The sequence below is a fragment of the Dendrobates tinctorius genome, unplaced genomic scaffold (assembly GCF_039654945.1).
Source record: "Dendrobates tinctorius isolate UK_male_01 unplaced genomic scaffold, ASM3965494v1 ptg000396l, whole genome shotgun sequence".
NCBI lineage: Eukaryota > Metazoa > Chordata > Amphibia > Anura > Dendrobatidae > Dendrobates > Dendrobates tinctorius.
The window spans coordinates 2,279,940-2,300,250 of record NW_027362062.1 but is presented as its reverse complement, the minus strand read 5'-3'; the positions used below and the strand labels follow the sequence as shown (position 1 = coordinate 2,300,250).

General features: G+C 45.0%; 2 protein-coding genes across 2 annotated transcripts in view; one reads left to right on the top strand and one right to left on the bottom strand.

Moving 5' to 3' along the window:
• Window positions 1-1,496, bottom strand: part of LOC141076260 (sterol carrier protein 2-like) — a 44,408-nt gene extending 42,912 nt beyond the window's left edge. Inside the window, exon 1 of the mRNA XM_073563634.1 lies at window positions 1,322-1,496. Within this exon, the coding sequence (XP_073419735.1) occupies window positions 1,322-1,372 (51 nt within the window). The 5' untranslated portion in view covers window positions 1,373-1,496. The remainder of the gene's footprint in view (window positions 1-1,321) is intronic.
• A 162-nt stretch (window positions 1,497-1,658) lies between these two features.
• LOC141076283 (enoyl-CoA hydratase domain-containing protein 2, mitochondrial-like) lies at window positions 1,659-18,538 on the top strand. Its single transcript, XM_073563671.1, has 10 exons — window positions 1,659-1,814; window positions 3,623-3,690; window positions 3,955-4,042; window positions 5,731-5,817; window positions 14,085-14,177; window positions 14,266-14,322; window positions 14,404-14,591; window positions 14,894-14,944; window positions 15,794-15,841; window positions 16,180-18,538. Exons 1-10 carry the CDS (start codon window positions 1,688-1,690, stop codon window positions 16,255-16,257), a joined length of 885 nt encoding a protein of 294 aa, XP_073419772.1. The 5' UTR covers window positions 1,659-1,687; the 3' UTR covers window positions 16,258-18,538.
• Window positions 18,539-20,311: the final 1,773 nt, after the last annotated feature.

Genomic DNA, 20,311 nt, shown 5'->3' with positions numbered 1-20,311 from the left:
ATGGGCTTGTTATCAGGGATCGGACTTGGTCCCTTAGTTCCAGAGTTAGTCACATTTCTATTGGAAACACTGAACAACTTTCCTGACCCCCCCACCCCCCAATACCCCAGATCTTCTATAATGCTGTAGGACAATCAGTTCTATATGGGATTACTTTATGGCACCAGGAGATTTCCAAGAGCAGGAACCAGCAAGAAAATGCTGGGAGATTTCAGCCCTGGACCGGCGATAACTCAGGATCAGTGCTAGATAATTAGCGCAATCAAAAATTAATTAACTTTATATGTAAACTGTTCCTTGACCTTCCCCATCACAGATCTATATTAGGCTCGTACTGATTAACGAGTGCGTATCACACACTTCTATCACGACGCCATCACAGGCACCGGTCAAAGAGCAACAGATGACTGTTTTGCAAAGTTACGTGCCAAAACAATCTTGAATTGTGCGGCTCCACTGGCTTTTTTTTTTTTTTTTGCCACTTTGCCACGTAGGACACATGCAGAAAATCAACAGCAAATAAGGCATTAATAAATTTAATGTATACATTGCATAAAAAAATCAGCATGGAAACGCCTTTTTCCACCACGGATATTGCAATGTAAAGAGTGAAATCTGCAGCAAAATCCAAAATGTGGATTTCAGTGAAAATAAAAACCCCAAACAAATCTAATTTTTCTACGCATTATCATATTGTTACTGGGGCAAATTTCCTGCCGCTGATCGCAGGGTTTCTGCGACACATCCACATAACATCCGCATCGCAGCGGTTGAGAGTCGCAGTGACAATCTGCAGCGTACGAACCTGCAGGGAACCGACGGTGAATTCACGCTGTACGGATTTTGCCTGCACTAAGTTGTTTCGGAGTTTTCTGCCGCTTGTGAACAGGCCCTATAGGGAACGTTCCCCATAGAAAAAGGCAGATTTTCCGCTGCGTGCCGGCACAGTGCAGGAGATATTACACTGTGTACACAATCAGCGCTGTGTTTGCTCAGTAATAAAAGTACAAATTGTCAGCAGCACCTGATGCTCCGCGCCGCCGTCGGGTTTGTTGGGTTCTGTCATTAAGCATTGCTCAATTCTGCACCAGAATTACAAAATCTGTGATCGACTGATCGGGGTGGATCGGTCTTTGTCTCTTTCGCTTTCCTGTTTCAAAGTTTTTGCAAACTTTTTTTTTTTAAAGTCATGAAGTCACATAAGACATAACAGCATCCTAATCTGTAAAAACAAACGTGACAACAATCGCAGGTGTGAACGCTCCCCAAACCAGGCAGATGACACCACACACAGAACACAAGCACGATCTCAGTGCCAGACCTTGGTCATTCCTACGCCCACCACATAGACTTTCCTCTGGTTGGATCCCATCTCGGCAGCTCTCGGGTCTCTACGGTCTGTGCGCAACACGCAGACGACCCGTCTAGGACACTGGTCTGACAGCCACTGCCCTTTCTGACACCTTAAAGCGGCGTGGTACGGCAGCGTAATTGTCGCCTACTATCCAGAACGTCGCCTTTTAAAGAAGGCGTGGTGAAAGTGAGTGAAACCGACCAATCAGATAGCGCTAGAATGACAGCGCTGGTTGGAAGAGCCAATCACAAGAATTGTCCCGCCTATCCAGATCCGGTGTACATAACAAGAGTTGGCCACTTGGTGGCGCACTGCTGGATAACATATCACATCATGGGCGGCTTAGTGCGGCCGTTGTGTGGGGTGCGGGGGTCTTCATATTGGGGGCTGCTCAGGGGGCTCAGCTCTGCGGCCGGGCACACAGAGGTCCGGGTTACCCATCTAGAAGGGCACAATGCGGGTGAGTGACCCCTGATGTGTGAAGGTGGTGACCACTGATCGGTGGGACTGCAGGCGCTGGGGGTCCTGGATCGCAATCTCCTGCTGTGACTTCACAGCTCCTGTGTTCTCCTCCATCACTGACACCGATATCGCATATTAGTTTTAGGCTATGTGCACACACTGCAGATTCACCTGCGGGTTTTTTCCCGCGGAACCGCAGGTAAAGTGACCTGCGGTTTTGCTGCGGTTTTGCCCTGCGGTTTCACACCTCTACTATGTTAAAGGTGTGAAACCGCAGCAGAATCCGCAGCGTGTGCACATGGCCTAATGCTGATAAGTTTCTACAGTTTATTATTCGGGGCGATCTAAAACCTAGGGCGAATATTGGGGGCGGATTCATTATTGCATTTGCTTCTGTTTGTTATTTTTCGCTTTTTTTTTATTTCCACTTGCGTTATTCTTTGCGTCTATTTCATGTGTTCTTGTGGGTTTTTTTTTTTTTAATTTTTATTATTTTATGTTCGTTATTGTGGACAGGGTTTGGGGTTTCCAGATGTTATCGGCCGATAAATCAATTGCAACTATAAAAAAAAAAAAAATTTGTAGCAAATATACTCCAGTCCCCTCCACCCCGGGAGTGATATAGATATATATATATATCAGATTTTTTATTTTTTAAAGCACATTTTGCATAATTTTAGGAGAAAGTAAAGCTTATTTTTTTTTTGTATTAAAAAGTCGCAAAAACAGGTTAAAGAAATAAAAGGCATTTTCTTTAAACGTTTTTGAGTATAATTGGGGAAACGCGGGCAGAATTATGAAGAATTTAGAATAAAAAAACTTGACGAAAAAACAAACTCCATAAGTGATGAATAGGTGCCATGGTGTCTGTTCTCTTTTTTTTTTTTTTACTATTTTTATTAATTTAACAATTTTAACAAAGAAAAGGTACAGACAGTTACAGTATATTTATGACATTAAGCCAAAATCCCGCCTTTTCCTCCCCCCCCCCTTCCTACAATCATTATCATTTGAAAGGAATGGTGTCTGTTCTTATAAAAATAGAAGCAAGGGAAATAAGGGTCCAGGGTAAAATCAGGAGGTTATTTTCTTCCATTTAAAAGCAGGTTTTATGGATCCAAAAAAAAGCAGATCTGCACTCGTCATTGTGCTTGGTGATGTATGGCTGTAGCTCGTCATTGTGCTTGGTGATGTAAGGCTGTAGCTCGTCATTGTGCTTGGTGATGTAAGGCTGACGCTCGTCATTGTGCTTGGTGATGTAAGGCTGACGCTCGTCATTGTGCTTGGTGATGTAAGGCTGACGCTCGTCATTGTGCTTGGTGATGTAAGGCTGTAGCGGCTGCTCAGACAAGAAGCTCCCGGCGGGGGCGCAGTGTTTGTGCTGATGTTATACCAGAGGAGGTCTGGACTCTGCAGTTATGGGGTCAGCAGAATGTTGGTGACTTTTCCTCCTCCTATTAGAACTTCTACTTATGTACCAGCTTTAATTAAACAAAAAAAAAATAAAGCCCCTAGTTAACCCATTTAATGGCTTGTCCATGTGTCTATCACCCTGTACATGTACACTGATGATTGCACCCTTCGTGTCCTGGGGCGTACCCCCACTCACTGCCGTTATCTGCTCAGCCATTACAGCCTCTTTTACCACACGGCATTGAAGAAGTTGTTCCTCTTCAGAATTTTGCCACCGTGAAAATTCCAGAAAGCTGTGAAGGAGTGTTTGGGGCTGCGCAATAGGAAGGGTTAATGTGTGGAACTACAAGTCTCAGCAGGATGTAAAAAAATATATTTTTTGCCATATTTCAGGTATCGCGGAGATCATCATGTGCCGGCCTTGTGCTCGAAACTCCCTGGGCAAACTGTTTGTTAATGAGGTAAGGGCGGCCCCCATGACAACTCCTATGTGCCGGAACATTTGTGTGACTGGTACTCTGTCAGTGTGGGCTTAGGTCATGGTGGACTTTAGGAGTAGCCTGGGTCGTAGCTGAGGGGATTGTTTTGGGTCACTTTGCCTGGACAGAGTATTAACCTTTCATGTTCTCGGTGGTCTCGGGGCTTGATGATGGGTCGTTACTGCGCCAGTGTATAATATATTATTGCTTTTTCTCTTTATTCTCCTTGAACCCATCTGGTTCCAGTTTTTCCATTGTGTAGACAGCCTGAGCCATGACGGCGGTGTCCGAGTGGTGGTGGTCAGGAGCGCAGTCCCCGGGGTCTTCTGTGCAGGTTAGTAACATGACTCTTGCTACTTCACCTGCCGGTAGTATGCAGAGTATGAGGCTTCCACCGTTCTAGTTAATGAGCTGCAGCTCCTGCCAGCTGTGGTGACGCTGCTGCGCTCAGTGATCGGCTGTAGTGGTCATATGTTGTGTCATCACATCATTTCTGGAGTACGGTGTGAATAGAGACTGGGGGTTGGGGGGGACCAGGGAAGTGTTGGCAGCAACACTACTAATTATTTAATCCCTTCTCAGTGTCCGGTGTGAGCTGAGCGCTCTGTACACATGGTGGGTGCTGGCTGTGCTATACAGCCGTCAGTTGCCTCTTACCAAAATGGCATTTCATTGAAGGGTGCAAAGGCAAGTCCCATTCTGGTGCTAATTGCCTACACCATCTGCGAATGCATGGAGCCAGTTGGTTCCCATAGCCGCCAGGGGTCTGCTGAAACCCCCTCTCGCTGCCATCTTTGTTCTCCACCTGTGGATGAGCTTTAGTAGATATATTTGGTAGTGGGGAAAGGTCTGGTCTATCAACATCTAATTATTCAACCCATATGGTAAACGCTGAGGAAAAAATAAATATTGAAACCCTCAAATTGTTGTTTTTGAGTCAACGCTTCTCCCTAAAAAAAACAAACAAAAAATCTACCAGAACATTGTATGTACCCGATTATTAAGTCAGCTCACCTCGCCATACGTAAACCCTGACATTGCTCCATTGACCGAAAAATAAACACACTCTTTACAAAAATTCCGAAGATAAAATGATCGTATAAACTCTGGTATCGCTGTAATCCGACTGACCTGGTAAATCTATTGAAAGGGTTGTCCGGCCCTGGTGTACCAGTCTGTAATCGCTCTGTGTGACTGCAGACTTGTGGATCCTCACAGCGCGCACTGTCAGGGGTCTTTGGTGTTGGAACGGGCGGTCATGTGATTTGGATACTTACAGCCACATTCCGACTAGACTTGTCCGGCCTCTCTCAATACACTTTCATTGAGCGGGGCCACCCACGTCTAGTCTGTACGTCACCGTATGTATGCAATTCACGTACTTGCGGTCAAGAGCAACCCGCTTTGGGCGCTGGAGGATCCTGACAGGGCAAGTGATGTGAGGATTCACAAGTCTGCAGTCACATAGAGCGACCGGCCGGACAACCCCTTTAAGAAAATATAATACTGTATCCCTGCAGCTGTACACATTGTAGAATACAACTGCTTCACTTGAAATGCATGAAAAGTTACATATCAATAGATGTGGTGATCGGCCCCATTACCGCTCTCGTTTCTTTTTCTTGCCGCAGTGGAGATAGCGCGGTGAGTGCCGTATCTTACTACTTGTGATGTCATTACCTGCACTATATATTTGGCTATATATCACAGTGCAAAACTGGCAGCTCCTCTCTACAAACAACATACACAACCTATCAATCTGCATAGACTGCATGTAATGCCTCTGTTCCCCTGTGGTGGCGCTGCAGGGTAACTGAGCACTTGCTCTTTGGTTTCTCTACATCTGATCGCTGGGGATGTTTGTTGATCAGTTTAATTTTACAGTTCCTTGTATTACACAGGGATTCTTTCCCTTTTAAAGGGATTTTTCTCAGTAAGTTCATTACTTTTATGGGAATGCGGAACACCTACTTGACTACAAAGGATTGTAATTGACCGTATTATTCCTCGTATCACTCGCAGGCGCTGATTTGAAGGAGCGAGCACAGATGGGAAATTCTGAAGCTTCTCTGTTTGTTCAGAGTCTGAGAAAGTTAATGAATGAAATTGGTGAGTCCATCCGACCGGATCATAAGTGATCGTCGGAGCAGATCCCTGTTGGCGGGGGCTTTACATATAGGTCATCTATCAGTGCAGAGGGGCAAAGAGAGGAATGGAAACATAACCTGATTTTAGGACAGCTATTAAAAGAACACTACCTTCAGAAAAAAAATCTTAATTTTTTTTTAAAGAATTTTAGTTAAAATGTAAAAAATTCCACGTCTATAAAATTTCTGAGTGACAGAGAAAACTATTGTCAGTTTACAACAGGCTGCAAAGTAACCTCAATATGAGCGTACATAGAGGTCCAGAATGACAACTCGATTGTTCTCTTAGGCTACTCTCACATTAGTCTCTTTTAGGCTACTTTCACACATCAGGTTTTCGGCGTCAGGCGCGATCCGGCGTCGTGCCGGAACGCCGGATCCGGCAAATGTTTCGTAAAACCGGATGTGACGGATCCGGTTTTCTGCCGGATCCGTCTTTTTCTTGACAGACAAAACCGGATCCGTCTCATCCGGTTCATCCGTTTTTCGACGGATTACGCCGGATCCGGTTTTTAAAATTGACCCTTGTGGCCTTCCGAACGGGATCGGCTACTGGAAAACTATATACAGTGCCTACAAGTAGTATTCAACCCCCTGCAGATTTAGCAGGTTTGATAAGATGCAAATAAATTAGAGCCTTCAAACTTCACACAAGAGCAGGATTTATTAACAGATGCATAAATCTTACAAACCAAAAAGTTATGTTGCTCAGTTAAATGTTAAATAATTTTAAACATAAAAGTGTGGGTCAATTATTATTCAACCCCTAGGTTTAATATTTTGTGGAATAACCCTTGTTTGCAATTACAGCTAATAATCGTCTTTTATAAGACCTGATCAGGCCGGCACAGGTCTCTGGAGTTATCTTGGCCCACTCCTCCATGCAGATCTTCTCCAAGTTATCTAGGTTCTTTGGGTGTCTCATGTGGACTTTAATCTTGAGCTCCTTCCACAAGTTTTCAATTGGGTTAAGGTCAGGAGACTGACTAGGCCACTCCAACACCTTGATTTTTTGCCTCTTGAACCAGGCCTTGGTTTTCTTGGCTGTGTGCTTTGGGTCGTTGTCTTGTTGGAAGATGAAATGACGACCCATCTTAAGATCCTTGATGGAGGAGCGGAGGTTCTTGACCAAAATCTCCAGGTAGGCCGTGCTATCCATCTTCCCATGGATGCGGACCAGATGGCCAGGCCCCTTGGCTGAGAAACAGCCCCACAGCATGATGCTGCCACCACCATGCTTGACTGTAGGGATGGTATTCTTGGGGTCGTATGCAGTGCCATCCAGTCTCCAAACGTCACGTGTGTGGTTGGCACCAAAGATCTCGATCTTGGTCTCATCAGACCAGAGAACCTTGAACCAGTCTGTCTCAGAGTCCTCCAAGTGATCATGAGCAAACTGTAGACAAGCCTTGACATGACACTTTGAAAGTAAAGGTACCTTACGGGCTCGTCTGGAACGGAGACCATTGCAGTGGAGTACGTTACTTATGGTATTGACTGAAACCAATGTCCCCACTGCCATGAGATCTTCCCGGAGCTCCTTCCTTGTTGTCCTTGGGTTAGCCTTGACTCTTCGGACAAGCCTGGCCTCGGCACGGGAGGAAACTTTCAAAGGCTGTCCAGGCCGTGGAAGGCTAACAGTAGTTCCATAAGCCTTCCACTTCCGGATGATGCTCCCAACAGTGGAGACAGGTAGGCCCAACTCCTTGGAAAGGGTTTTGTACCCCTTGCCAGCCTTGTGACCCTCCACGATCTTGTCTCTGATGGCCTTGGAATGCTCCTTTGTCTTTCCCATGTTGACCATGTATGAGTGCTGTTCACAAGTTTGGGGAGGGTCTTAAATAGTCAGAAAAGGCTGGAAAAAGAGATAATTAATCCAAACATGTGAAGCTCATTGTTCTTTGTGCCTGAAATACTTCTTAATACTTTAGGGGAACCAAACAGAATTCTGGTGGTTTGAGGGGTTGAATAATAAATGACCCTCTGAATAAACTTTTCACAATTTAAAAAAAAATTAAACAAAGAAATAACATTCTTTTTTGCTGCAGTGCATTTCACACTTCCAGGCTGATCTACAGTCCAAATGTCACAATGCCAAGTTAATTCCGAATGTGTAAATCTGCTAAATCTGCAGGGGGTTGAATACTACTTGTAGGCACTGTATAACGTGTTCCTACAGCCCTTCTTTGACAGGTTGTAGAGGAGAAAGTGCAGGTTGGAGAGAAGAGCAAGTTACTGGCGAAGATGGATGTTGTCATTGGAAATATTTTGAAGAATTTGGTGGATTTTATAGCGGAGGCGAATCGTTTGAGGGTGATTGTTCTGGAGAAGGAGAGAGCGAGACAGCAGCGCACCAGGCATCGTAGACGACGTTTGTGGATCCACCCCATCACAGCCAAGAGAATGACGCGTGGGGTCTATTCTACACTCTGCATGGACCTTCGACGAAACCCGGATAAATTTTTTGGATATGTTAGGATGAAAATGGAGAATTTTGATTACTTGGTGGAGCACATTGCACACCTCATAAGAAAAGCGGACACCTATTGCCGCTTCTCTGTTTCACCCGCAGAGCGTCTGATGGTGACTTTAAGGTAAGCCACATTTATTGGATATGATCGCATCAGAGCACACTTTCACTGCAATCTTGTTGGTGGTAATTTGTATCTCCAAGTGTTATAGGTCAGTTTTGGTATGTAATGCTGTGATTTAAAACTAATTTATTGTTTTTTTAATTCCCCACAGATTTCTTGCAACTGGAGAATCCCTTTCGTCACTGCATTTCCAGTACAGACTCGGGATTTCCACCATATCTGGAATAGTGAAGTACACATGCCGTGCACTGTGGGACTCCTTAGCTGAAGAGTTTTTACCAGAGCCCACAACAGAGAGGTGGATTGAAATTGCTGACAAGTTTCAACAGATATGTCAGTTTCCAAACTGCTTGGGCGCTGTGGACGGGAAACATATCCGCATTGTAAAGCCAGCTGGATCGGGATCGGAATATTTCAATTACAAGAAATATTTTTCAATTGTCCTCATGGCCATCGCTGACGCGGAATACAAATTTATTGCTGTTGATATTGGGGCCTATGGCCGCTCCAATGACTTTCAAGTTTTCAAACTGTCTGCCATGGGGAGTAAACTGTATGGAAACACCTTCCAGTTCCCACCACCTAGACCGCTGCCGCAAACATCTGGTCCACCTATGCCATTTGTCTGTGTAGGGGATGAAGCCTTCCAGCTGTCAGAACACCTTTTGAAACCGTACTCTAGCAGAGGATTGACAAGACCAAAACGCATTTTTAATTACCGCCTCACAAGAGCAAGAAGAATGGTTGAATGTACCTTTGGTATTCTGACAGCCAAATGGCGGGTCCTATTGACTGCGATCAACCTCAAGACAGAAACTGTGGACGAGGTGATCAAAGCGTGCGTGGTACTCCACAATTTTGTTATCTGCAAGGAACCCATTTCCATTGAGGACACCTCTGAAGAAACCACCTTGCAAGATTACCATGACATTACCACTAGAAGTTCTGTGACGGTTTCAGTAATGAGGGACAATTTTGCACAATACTTTGTCACCTCAAGGCAGAGTACACTGGCAGGATGACAGAGTGTGAAAGATTTGTGCCCTTAACCAAACTTGTGTACCTTCTGTACCAACAGTATATACCTTTGCCAACCAAAGTTGGCTATCTTGTCATGGTCTCTATTTTTAGCTTTAGGCCACAGGTGTGTACCTGGTTGTGTTTTATGCAAAGTATTTCACCTTTTAACAAAAGTTGTGTACATTGTTAGGAAATCACCAACAATAAACACAACTTTTTAGGTGAAATACTTTGCTTCAAACACAACCAGGAACACAACTGTGGCAAAAAGCTAAAATTTACCCACAGTTATATACCTAGTTTTGAATACCATTTCACCTTTTAAATACCCTGTATTTAACCTTTTTCGCCGCAGAAAGAAATGACAGACAACCAGTGTAAAATAATTTAACTTTTATTGAAAAATGTTTTTTTTTAGTAAACTTTTTTAAAATTTTAATAAACTTGTTTAATAAAACTTTGAAACTATAAAACTGAAACCATAAAACTGGTCATTTTTATTTAAATACACACATTATAATTCTGTGTAGTGTGTGGTGGAAATACTGCTGGAGGGGCTGCGGGACACTTCGACACTGGGAGTGTGGAGAGAGGACTGGGATCGTGGTGGGGAAGGAACAGTTAGAGGTGAAGGTGTGGAAAAAACTACAGAATGGGTGGACATGTGGGAAGCAGAAGAGGTGGTGGGTGGTGGAGTGGAGGGTTGGGCAGGGACTGTAGGAGCAGATGATGTTGATGGCAAGTTGTATGGGGAAGGAGTTTGGTACGGGGCAGGTTGCTGGAAGTGGGGAGATGTCTGGTACGGGGCAGGTTGCTGGAAGTGGGGAGATGTCTGGTACGGGGCAGGTTGCTGGAAGTGGGGAGATGTCTGGTACTGGGGAGGTTGCTGGTGCTGGGGAGGTTGCTGGTGCTGGGGAGGTTGCTGGTGCTGGGGAGGTTGCTGGTGCTGGGGAGGTTGCTGGTGCTGGGGAGGTGGATGGTATGTAATAGGAGGGGGAGGATGGAAAGTGGCTGGAGGTGGATGGTATGTAATAGGAGGGGGAGGATGGAAAGTGGCTGGAGGGGGTGTAGATGTAATAGGAGGGGGAGGATGGAAAGTGGCTGGAGGGGGTGTAGATGTAATAGGAGGGGGAGGATGGAAAGTGGCTGGAGGGGGTGCAGGTGGAGGAACTACTGTGGTGGGAGGAGGAGGAGGTTGGGAGGTAACTTGCTGGAGAGCAGCGTGGCATGAATGCATTACATGCATCTGCTGGGCAGGAGATAGCGTTTCCATGCGCTCCACAACAGACCTGAAAAAGGTGTGGTTTGGCGAAGATCTTGCTTCTGAATGCATGGTTTGCAGAAGTGTCTTCACCTCCAGGATGCTGGAGTTGATCTGCTGATAGCCTGCGGAGATTTGCTCTGACAAGACTTTTAGACAGTTCTGGAAAGATGCATTCAGATGCAAGAACTCTTGCGCATAACTCTTTTCCTGACCCCCTGCCGCTGCCGCCCAGTACCCGCAGGTGTACTAGAGGTGGCAGGGGCAGAAGGGTGGGGTAAAGGGAAAGCGATCTCCTCACCAGCAGCTTCATGTAATGTAGGCGGCCACGATGCTCCTGTGCTGGTGGATGGGACAGATGGGTCGAATGTGTGGGAAGGCTGGGAAGGTGCAGATGTACCGGGGCGGTCGAAGTGTCCCTCGGTGCCGGTCTCCTCAGGGATCGCCTCAGAAGGGTCCAATCGTGCAGGCTCCCGAGTGCTGCTCACCGTGCTGTGGAATAAAGAGAAAAAAAAACAGTTAAAATACTGACATGGTATGGCCCTGGCTGAAAAAAAAATTTACATCTAACATTTTTTGTCACATGTGGTGTGTAATATTTACCTTCTGGTGACCATTGTTTCCCGGAGGAACGACAGGGCTTGTGCGTACTTGTACTTGCTCCTGCGTCCTCCAGATCCACTCGGGGCCCGCATCTCTTTATTGAACTCCTTCTTGAAACGATCCCTCACAGACCGCCACCGCTTCACAATTCTGTTCCCTGAAACGAGAAAGGACAAAGTGGTTAGTATACAACATCAGTGTTTCACAAACTCCAGTCCTCATGGTCCCCAGGGGTCATGTTTTCAGGATTTCCATAGTAAATAGAAATCCTGAACACATGATCCGTGGGGACCACGAGGACTGGAGTTCGGGAAACACTGGTTTACATCAAGCAACCGGTACTGTATATACTTACGCTCTTTAATCTGGGCCCGAGCATCGAGGTCCTCCCAGCGGCCCACAAGGAGCGAACAGATTTCCTCCCAGAGTCGTCGGGTAACGATAAGGTCAGCGTGGCGGCGGTCAGCCATATTCCAGAGTGGCTCCCTTTCTCTGACGAGATCGATGAGGTGGTCCACATCGAGTCCTCCATCCTCACCGTCAGAGTCGGGAGCACGCTGTGAAGGCTGTTAAAGAAAAAGACAAAAATAACATAATTAGCCTCCACAAAAGAAATGAAATAAAAAGTGCAAAAAAACAAAGCAAAAATATTTATACTTACACGCTGGTGACCGCCGCGTTGCTGTCGCCGACGACCCTGGGAGGCACTGCGAGGACCTCTTGGCCGAGCACCAGATTGGGAAGACTAGAGAAGAAAACAAAAAATGTTATGTCTTTGGATGTAGGCATTTGTTTGCTGTGTGTGGTCTGCAGTACATTGTTTTCTATGTGTTGTGTGTAGTGTGATGTTGTGTTTCTGCGTTTGATGCAAAAAACTTACCAATTGTGAGCCCACTCCAGGTGTCTGTCCACCCCTTCCTTCTTCTTCTGGGAGCTCCTCTTCATCTTGTGATTCCTGTTTTGAAATAAAAGGCAATGAATAGACATATATTACAGAGAAGATGGATTTTGGAAATAAAAACTTACCGTCAAACGCTGACGATGCGAGGGAGGGCTCCCAGAAGATGATGTGCTGTCTTCCTGGTGGCCACACTCCATGCCTGTGGGTGGTGTTCCAGCTGCTGCCAGTGAAGCCAGTGCTGCTGCTGCTGCATCTATTGGGCGGCTGTTGAATAAAGAGAAACAAAGGGCCAATGAATATCTTGATATTCAATAGCCCTAGTTTGGAGGAATGGGGGATTTGCTAATTACCGTCTCTCATCTGCTGCTGGCCTCCCCTCCTCAGCATGTTCCATTTGCTGCTCCATTTGGGGTGGTGGTGGTGCTGATGGTGCTGCAGTGGTCTCCTGCCTTCTCCTGCTTCGCTTGGTTGCTTTCTTGGGTGGCATGTTGGGTGTGGCTGTGGGTCCCACTGTCTTGCTTTTATATATGTCTTGTGGGCAGAGCTACTGAGCATGCTCAGACCAAAAAAACGGATCCGGCGCATTGCGGCGCTCATAGGCTTTCATTGTGTGAAAAAGCCGGACGCGCCGGATCCGGCGTGTCCGGCTTTTTCGCCGGAGACAAAAAACGTTACAGTCACCGTTTTTTCCAGACGCCGGATCGCGACACATTGCCGGATCCGGCGAAAACCGGATGAAACGCATGGCCATCCGGCGCAAATGCAAGTCAATGGGGGGGAAATCGGATCCGGCATTGCATTTCGCCGGATCCGGTTTCTGTCAAAAGCGCCGGATCGCGCCTGACGGCGAAAACCTGATGTGTGAAAGAGGCCTTAGCGCTGCGCTTCGTGCGCAGTAGAAACGCATGCAAAAAATGCATCGTGTTTTGCATGCGTTTGCGGTTTTTAGGCGTATGCGTTTTAACCAGTTTCTAGCCATGTTAACTCTTAAAACGCATGCGATTTCAAATGCAGGCGTGCGCATGTCCATGCGTATGCCTGCGTTCCCATACACTGTAATGTGTTATTTTGGCGCATTCCGTGCGCCTGCGTTTTTTGACGCCGTTGGACGGACCCCAAAATGCAACAGGTTGCGTCTGGCGCGCCTAGGCGCACACTACAAAAAACCGCATGCGCACGAAGACTCATACGAACGCGTGCAAACACTAGACCATGCGCCTGCCATGTTAAACATAGGGGCACATGGACGTGCACGATGCGCTGCGCTAAAAAACGCTAATGTGAAACCAACCTTAAAAGGGTGATGACAGGTGACCGTAGGTGATATCCGTTTTTCCACTGTATGCCTTCTTATAGTGTATTTTGCCATCCTATTTCATAGCACATAAAGATATACCAACGTACTGGCCTGATGAAGGAGTAAAAGACACTACTTTGACCTCCTTCAGGTGGTAACTGGTGCGCTGTGAATATATATTTAGTGTACACTATGGAAGCTTTTCAGTGTATACAATAAATGTAGACCCAAAGCTTTATGTGACGTGTGAAGATGGCCCAATGCTAACACTCTGCATCAGTTTTGGAACATATCATCACTGAATTGGAACTCTGCTTTCCCAGTGTCAGCAGAAGTCCCAGACTATATTGTCCTAATCCCTGAGCTGTAACCCAGCTTTCTCAGTCTCAGCAGCAGTTCCAGAAAGTGCCATCACTAAGCTGCAATCCCCCCGGCACAAAAAGAGGGGTGCAACTCCTACCGCAGTGTCCCCTGTAGCTGCACCACACTGAGATCATGGGTATTGTCCCACATTGCCAGGAGGTTTTCAGTTCTTTTCTATTTATGTACCCAGCGGCTCTGCCTATGCCCACAATTGCTGCAGTAGATGGATACGCCCTGGGGGGCGGCCTGGAGCTGGCGCTGGCGTGCGACCTCCGTGTAGCAGGTATGTAATAATTCTCACGTGTAGGAGCTTCCTCACCCGTAATCTATGGGCTTAGACCTGCGGGAAGTGACGGGTGCCTGTCTTGCAGCCTCTTCAGCCAAACTGGGGCTCATTGAAACTACCAGAGGGCTACTTCCAGGAGCAGGTAAGAGGATGCACCCACTGTATAAAGGAATTATCAAGGTATAAATATGATTGGGTATTTTTTTTTTTTTTTTTAATTTAGGGGGTTCACAGCGACTTCCGCGCCTAGTTGGTATTGGTTTAGCCAAAGAACTAATCTTTACCGGGAGACAGATCGAAGGTACGCAGGCATTCCATATCGGACTAGTAAATGATTCTGTTCCCCAAAACGAGGAGGGGAACGCTGCCTACAAGAAGGCATTGGAACTGGCCCATGAAATCTTGCCGCAGGTACGGGTCATATTTTATATTTAAAGTGGATGTCAATTGTTTGTACATTTTTTTTTCTTACTGTAATTTAATAATTTTAAAGTTCTGTGCTGATTACTTTTAGGATAAGGATGGTCAATGTTCCTTTTTTATGATGCAAAGCTCCAAATTCCTTCCCATGGATTTCAATAATTTTAAATGTATCTGCTTGGAGTTGCCACTAGGGGGAGATTCAGAGCTTATATACAAATCGGACATTAATCACTAGATGGATAGATATATTTCGAGTTTTTGACCCCAATATTCCCTGTGTTTTCTTCTAGGCCCCAGTTGCTGTGAGGATGGCCAAGTTGGCTATGAATAAAGGAAGTGAGGTAAATGGTTCATGTGCAAGTTTCCAGTGCTTGAATTCCATTTTTTTTCCATTAATCTGATAGCCCTATTGTATTCACAAGAGAATATAGAACATCGATCAGAAAGTGAATATTAGACATTTTTCCATTTCATGCGAAACACTTAACTCGTTTAGAAATTGATGGCAGCAACAAATCTCAGAAAAGTTGGAACAGAGTTGGCAAAAGGCTGGAAAAATGAAAATGCTGGATGTGCCGTCCTCCCTTAAGTAAAAAAAATCTTCCAATTTGATTAGAAGTCTATTTAATTAAAATTTGTGAACTGATGAAGGCATAGTCTCGAAAAGTAAGTGGTACTAATAAAAGATAGCTGTAACAACAATGTTCAATAAAATCTGTGTATCAAAAGAGCATGTTAGAGAGGCAGAGTCTCTCAGAAGCAAAGATAGTCAGAGTTTTGCCACATAGGAATATTCCGTTAAAAGGATCAATGTACGGAGTTGTGCCCCCTTCAGGCAGCAGATCGTGTGAGTTACAGGATTCGGACCCCCCCCCCCCCCCACCGATCTGATAGTGAAGTGAGAAAAATTGACATGACGAGGTCACACATTGAAGATTGTTACACCGCAAATAAATGAGATTTCTTAAAATGTCAACCTCCAAGGCCAATTTCTGAAATGAGAAGTGGATTTTTTGCACCTCAATTCTGAGTGTAAAATCCAATGTGTATCGTTCTTGGTGGAACCTTACTAAATGTAACGTTTAGGCATTGTTTTACGTGTAGTAGGTTAGTGATCTAGGAAAACGTCACTGTCCCCTCCCTTTGTTACGTGCGTTTGCAGCTGATCTCTCAGCATTTATCTTATACAGGTGGACATTGCCTCTGGAATGGCCATAGAGGGAATGTGCTATGGACAGGTACGTTTCCTGCTGTTAACGGGACACTTTATGCAGTGGGTTGGGTTCAGACTTTGCATTTTGGAGAACCTCAAAATCCATAGATTTTTGGATTGTAAAACCAGCGAAAAGAAAAAGCGTAATTGTGATTTTTTTTTTTTTTTTATTTTTTTTTTTATGGAATATGACGGCAGGATTTTACACATGAAATTATGGCATGGCTGTATAGTCCTCACTAATATATATATATTTTTCTTTTTGAGATCTGAGGGCTCCATGGTTGCCTTGGAATACAGTTTTAGATCAGAATTGTAATGTGCCTGTTCTCTTACTCATTGAACAAATCTCATGCTGTTTAGGTGATTCCTACCAAGGATCGTTTAGAAGGAATGGCAGCTTTCCAGGAGAAGCGTCCCCCTCGTTATACGGGCGAGTAACAGACTAATAAAGCATCATTTTACCAAGTTGTATCCTGGACTCCTCACTTTCAGAAATTGGCCAAGTTACACTGAATCAGTCTGCGCTTCACACCTTCCCTGGAAAACCACTGTCACATACTTATGGAATAATGGCTTCTTGTGCCAGAAAGATGGATTTAGATATTTTACATTAATCTCAGAATTATATTTTGCAATTTGCACCCTAAGAACAAATCATTCATTACTTGCTCTGCCATGTTATATGGGCAGTGGTCAAGTCAGCTCCTGCAATAGGACAGGATCCGGAATTGTTGGAGCTCAGCCTATGGCACATATCCTGGCGCTGACCTGGTAATGTCTCTCAGTGAACAAAATGTGTCCATTTTATACTACTTGCTTCAGTGCATACATCGTGTGTTGGACTGTATTCCCATATTATGAGCAAGCAGTCTCACTGCCTATAGCCTATATTAAGTACAATTGATAAGTGATTATAATTCTTCTCTATAAAAATTGGGCTGAAATGGAGATCCTGTAATGTTAGAGTGGAGTCTGCTGAGGATCTGATGGCAGAAGGTCGCCAACGCTCTGCTGACTCCATAACTGCAGAGTCCAGACCTCCTCTTGTTAACATTAGCAGAAACAATGTGCCCCCACTGGGCGCCTCATGGCCGAGCATCTGCTGCAGCCTTACATCACCAAGCACAATGCCGAATTACTATTGCCCGAATCACAAACCAAGCATACAAATCTGTAACATTTAGTAAAAAAAAAAAAAGGAAAGTTATGCCAGTGTCAGGTAGTCACTGCGAGTTTATTTTGTTCTGGTGCCTTACACAAGAGTCAGTGTCTGGTTCACATACAGCGTGATGTATACACGTGGTGGCACTCCGAATAACACTGGTGTTAGACAGGACGTATCTTATGCATTTACAGTAACATGAGTAGTGGCAGTTACTAAAAGATCCGACTAATCCATTTACACGATAGTGATGACCTCCAGTCCTGTACGGCGCCCATGTCAATGGTAAATGATTGTACTCCAGCAACAACTTAAAGGAACACTAAACGTAGAAGCAAACAAAGACGAAAAACTCTGGATAACCTTCATTTTTTGCTGAGTCTTTCAATTCCTGGTCTCCTACTGACGGCGGTGGAGAAGGACTCCTGCTGCAGCCAGTTGCCTAACAGCCAGATAAAGGTTTTGGGTGGGGTTTGATCTTGAACATAGAAAGTTATTATTCATATTAAATTTGTATTTTATACATTTTATATTCCATTAGAGAAAAAAAAAGGAGAACATAGATGAAAAAGTAATAGGATTTTATTTTTGCTCACGTTCTTTACATTTAGTATTCCTTTAGTGCTGGAGGTCGCTGGTATCGGGGGGAACACAGCGGTAAGTGAAATTCTCAGTAATTCAATATAAAATTACAATTCCAAGAACAGGTAAAGCGAACACTTCATGTGCTTTACAAATCTTCTCATAGAGAAATGTTCTGGTTTTGCTCCACATATTTTTGGAAGAATTTTTCTTTTTTTTTTTTTTTTTTTTATTCCTTCAGCAACAAAGCAATTTTATTTTATTTTTTATGTTGTCCCAGAAATTTTGGATATGACTTTTCACGGGATGATACAAAAACATCACCCATACAGATAAAGATGGGGGCTTGTCTGCAGTGTTGCAACTGATCCATAGGCCCATTCATGGTTTTTGTTGGACAAAATCTTGAATTTGTGCTGCCCTTGAAGGGGTCTTGGCCAATTTAATTTTCCATAATACCTTCTAAATACGGTATGTATGAAAGTGTATTAAAATACTTGAACAGATTGCCGTCTTCTCAAGTTTCCAGCTTCACTCCGATCCTCTTCTGAAAATCAGACTCGCCGGCTCACACGGGTTTGTGTACGGACCGGAAGTCGCTTTCTTAATGTAAACCTATGCATCCTTGTTTTAAGTCTCAGACGTGCAAAGGAAAAGCAGAAGCGCTCCACCGGAGTAGACTCTCTGTGAGCTGGCAACGCTGAAGTGCTATCACGTGGGTCAGAAGAGGACTGGAGCAGCGCTGGAAACAGCTGAAGACTGCAAGCAGTGAGTATATTAATACTTACACTACAATACATAATCTGTTTCTATTATATGAAAACATTGTTGAGAAATCTTTAAAAACGGTTTAAAAAAGAAAACAAAAATGAAAATTCTCTTTTGGTCATTTGTTTGCAGTTTCTTGTAAAGATGTATGACTTGCGTATCTTTTACAAGGAACATCCCACACAATACAATTATAGTGTAAAAATACCCACATTGTCCCTCGGCCTCTGAATAATGTGTAAGTTTTGCCCAGATACCCTTGTCTGACAAATTATTATTCACTATTGCATCACAACTTTACACTGACGCCATCTGTGCTTGGCTTAACCCCTTACCTACAATTGACGTAATATTCCGTCCATGTGACCATGGACCTAATTACCATGGACGGAATATTACGTCATCGCGATCAGCGGCGCCCACGTGGTGAGCGCCGCTGATCGCGGCCGAGTGTCAGCTAATTATCATAGCTGACACCCGGCACAATGTGTCAGGGGCGGTCACGGACCGCCCCCGACACGTTAACCCCTTGCACACCGCGATCAAACGCGATCGCGGTGTACCGGGGGTTAAAGGGAAGCATCGGCAGGGAGGGGGGCTCTCTCCGTGCTTCCCTGAGCCCCCCACGGCAGCGCAATGTGCAGCGCTGCTGCGGGGGGCTCCTTTCCTCCAGGCCCCCGAATCCAAGATGGCGACGGGGGCCTGAGGAAGCTGGCTTCCTCAGTGCCTGCAAAGCGCAGGCATGAGGAAGCCTTCTGCACTGCCTGTGTCAGATCGCTGATCTGTCACAGTGATCTGCGTTGAAAAAGTCAAATGGTGCTCCTTCCCTTCCAAGCTCTGCCATGTGCCCAAACAGTGTTTTACCCTACATGTGGGGGTATCAGCCTACTCGGGACAAATTACAAAACAACTTTTGGGGTCCAATTTCTCCTGTTACCCTTAGGAAAATAAAAAATTCGGGGCAAAAATATAATTTTGCGGAAAAAAATGTTTTTTTATTTTCACGCCCAGGCATTATAAACTTCTGTGAAGCACTTGGGGGTTCAAAGTGCTCTCCACACATCTAGATAAGCTCCGTGGGGGGTCTAGTTTCCAAAATGGGGTCACTTGTGGGGAGTTTCAATAGTTTAGGTACATCAGGGGCTCTCCAAACGCACATGACACCCGCAGACCATGCCATCAAAGTCTGCATTCAAAACGTCACTACTTCCCTTCCGAGCCCCAACGTGTGCCCATACAGTAGTTTTCTCCCACATATGAGGTATCCACGTACTCAGGACAAATTGGACAACAACTTTTGGGGTCCAATTTCTCCTGTTACCCTTGGGAAAATAAAAAAAATGGGGACTAAAAGATGATGTTTGTTGAAAAAATACGATATTTTTATTTTCACGCCCGGTCGTTATAAACTTCTGTGAAGCACTGGGGGTTCAAAGTGCTCACCACACATCTTGATAAGTTCATTAGGGGGTCTAGTTTCCAAAATGGGGTCACTTGTGGGGGGGTTTCCACTGTTTAGGTACATCAGGGGCTCTCCAAACGCAACATGACACCAGCAGACCATTCCATCAAAGTCTGCATTCCAAAACGTCACTACTTCCCTTCCGAGTCCCGACGTGTGCCCATACAGTAGTTTTCTCCCACATATGAGGTATCCACGTACTCAGGACAAATTGGACAACAACTTTTGGGGTCCAATTTCTCCTGTTACCCTTGGGAAAATAAAAAAAATGGGGACTAAAAGATGATGTTTGTTGAAAAAATACGATATTTTTATTTTCACGCCCGGTCGTTATAAACTTCTGTGAAGCACTGGGGGTTCAAAGTGCTCACCACACATCTTGATAAGTTCATTAGGGGGTCTAGTTTCCAAAATGGGGTCACTTGTGGGGGGGTTTCCACTGTTTAGGTACATCAGGGGCTCTCCAAACGCACATGACACCCGCAGACCATGCCATCAAAGTCTGCATTCAAAACGTC

Bases quoted from the DNA above. Each gene is read 5' to 3' on its own strand.
- LOC141076283 (XM_073563671.1), top strand. From the start codon at position 1,688: ATGGGCGGCTTAGTGCGGCCGTTGTGTGGGGTGCGGGGGTCTTCATAT. The intron at 3,691-3,954 runs GTAAGGGCGGCC...ATCTGGTTCCAG, and splicing joins GCAAACTGTTTGTTAATGAG to TTTTTCCATTGTGTAGACAG. The intron at 15,842-16,179 runs GTACGTTTCCTG...CATGCTGTTTAG, and splicing joins AGGGAATGTGCTATGGACAG to GTGATTCCTACCAAGGATCG.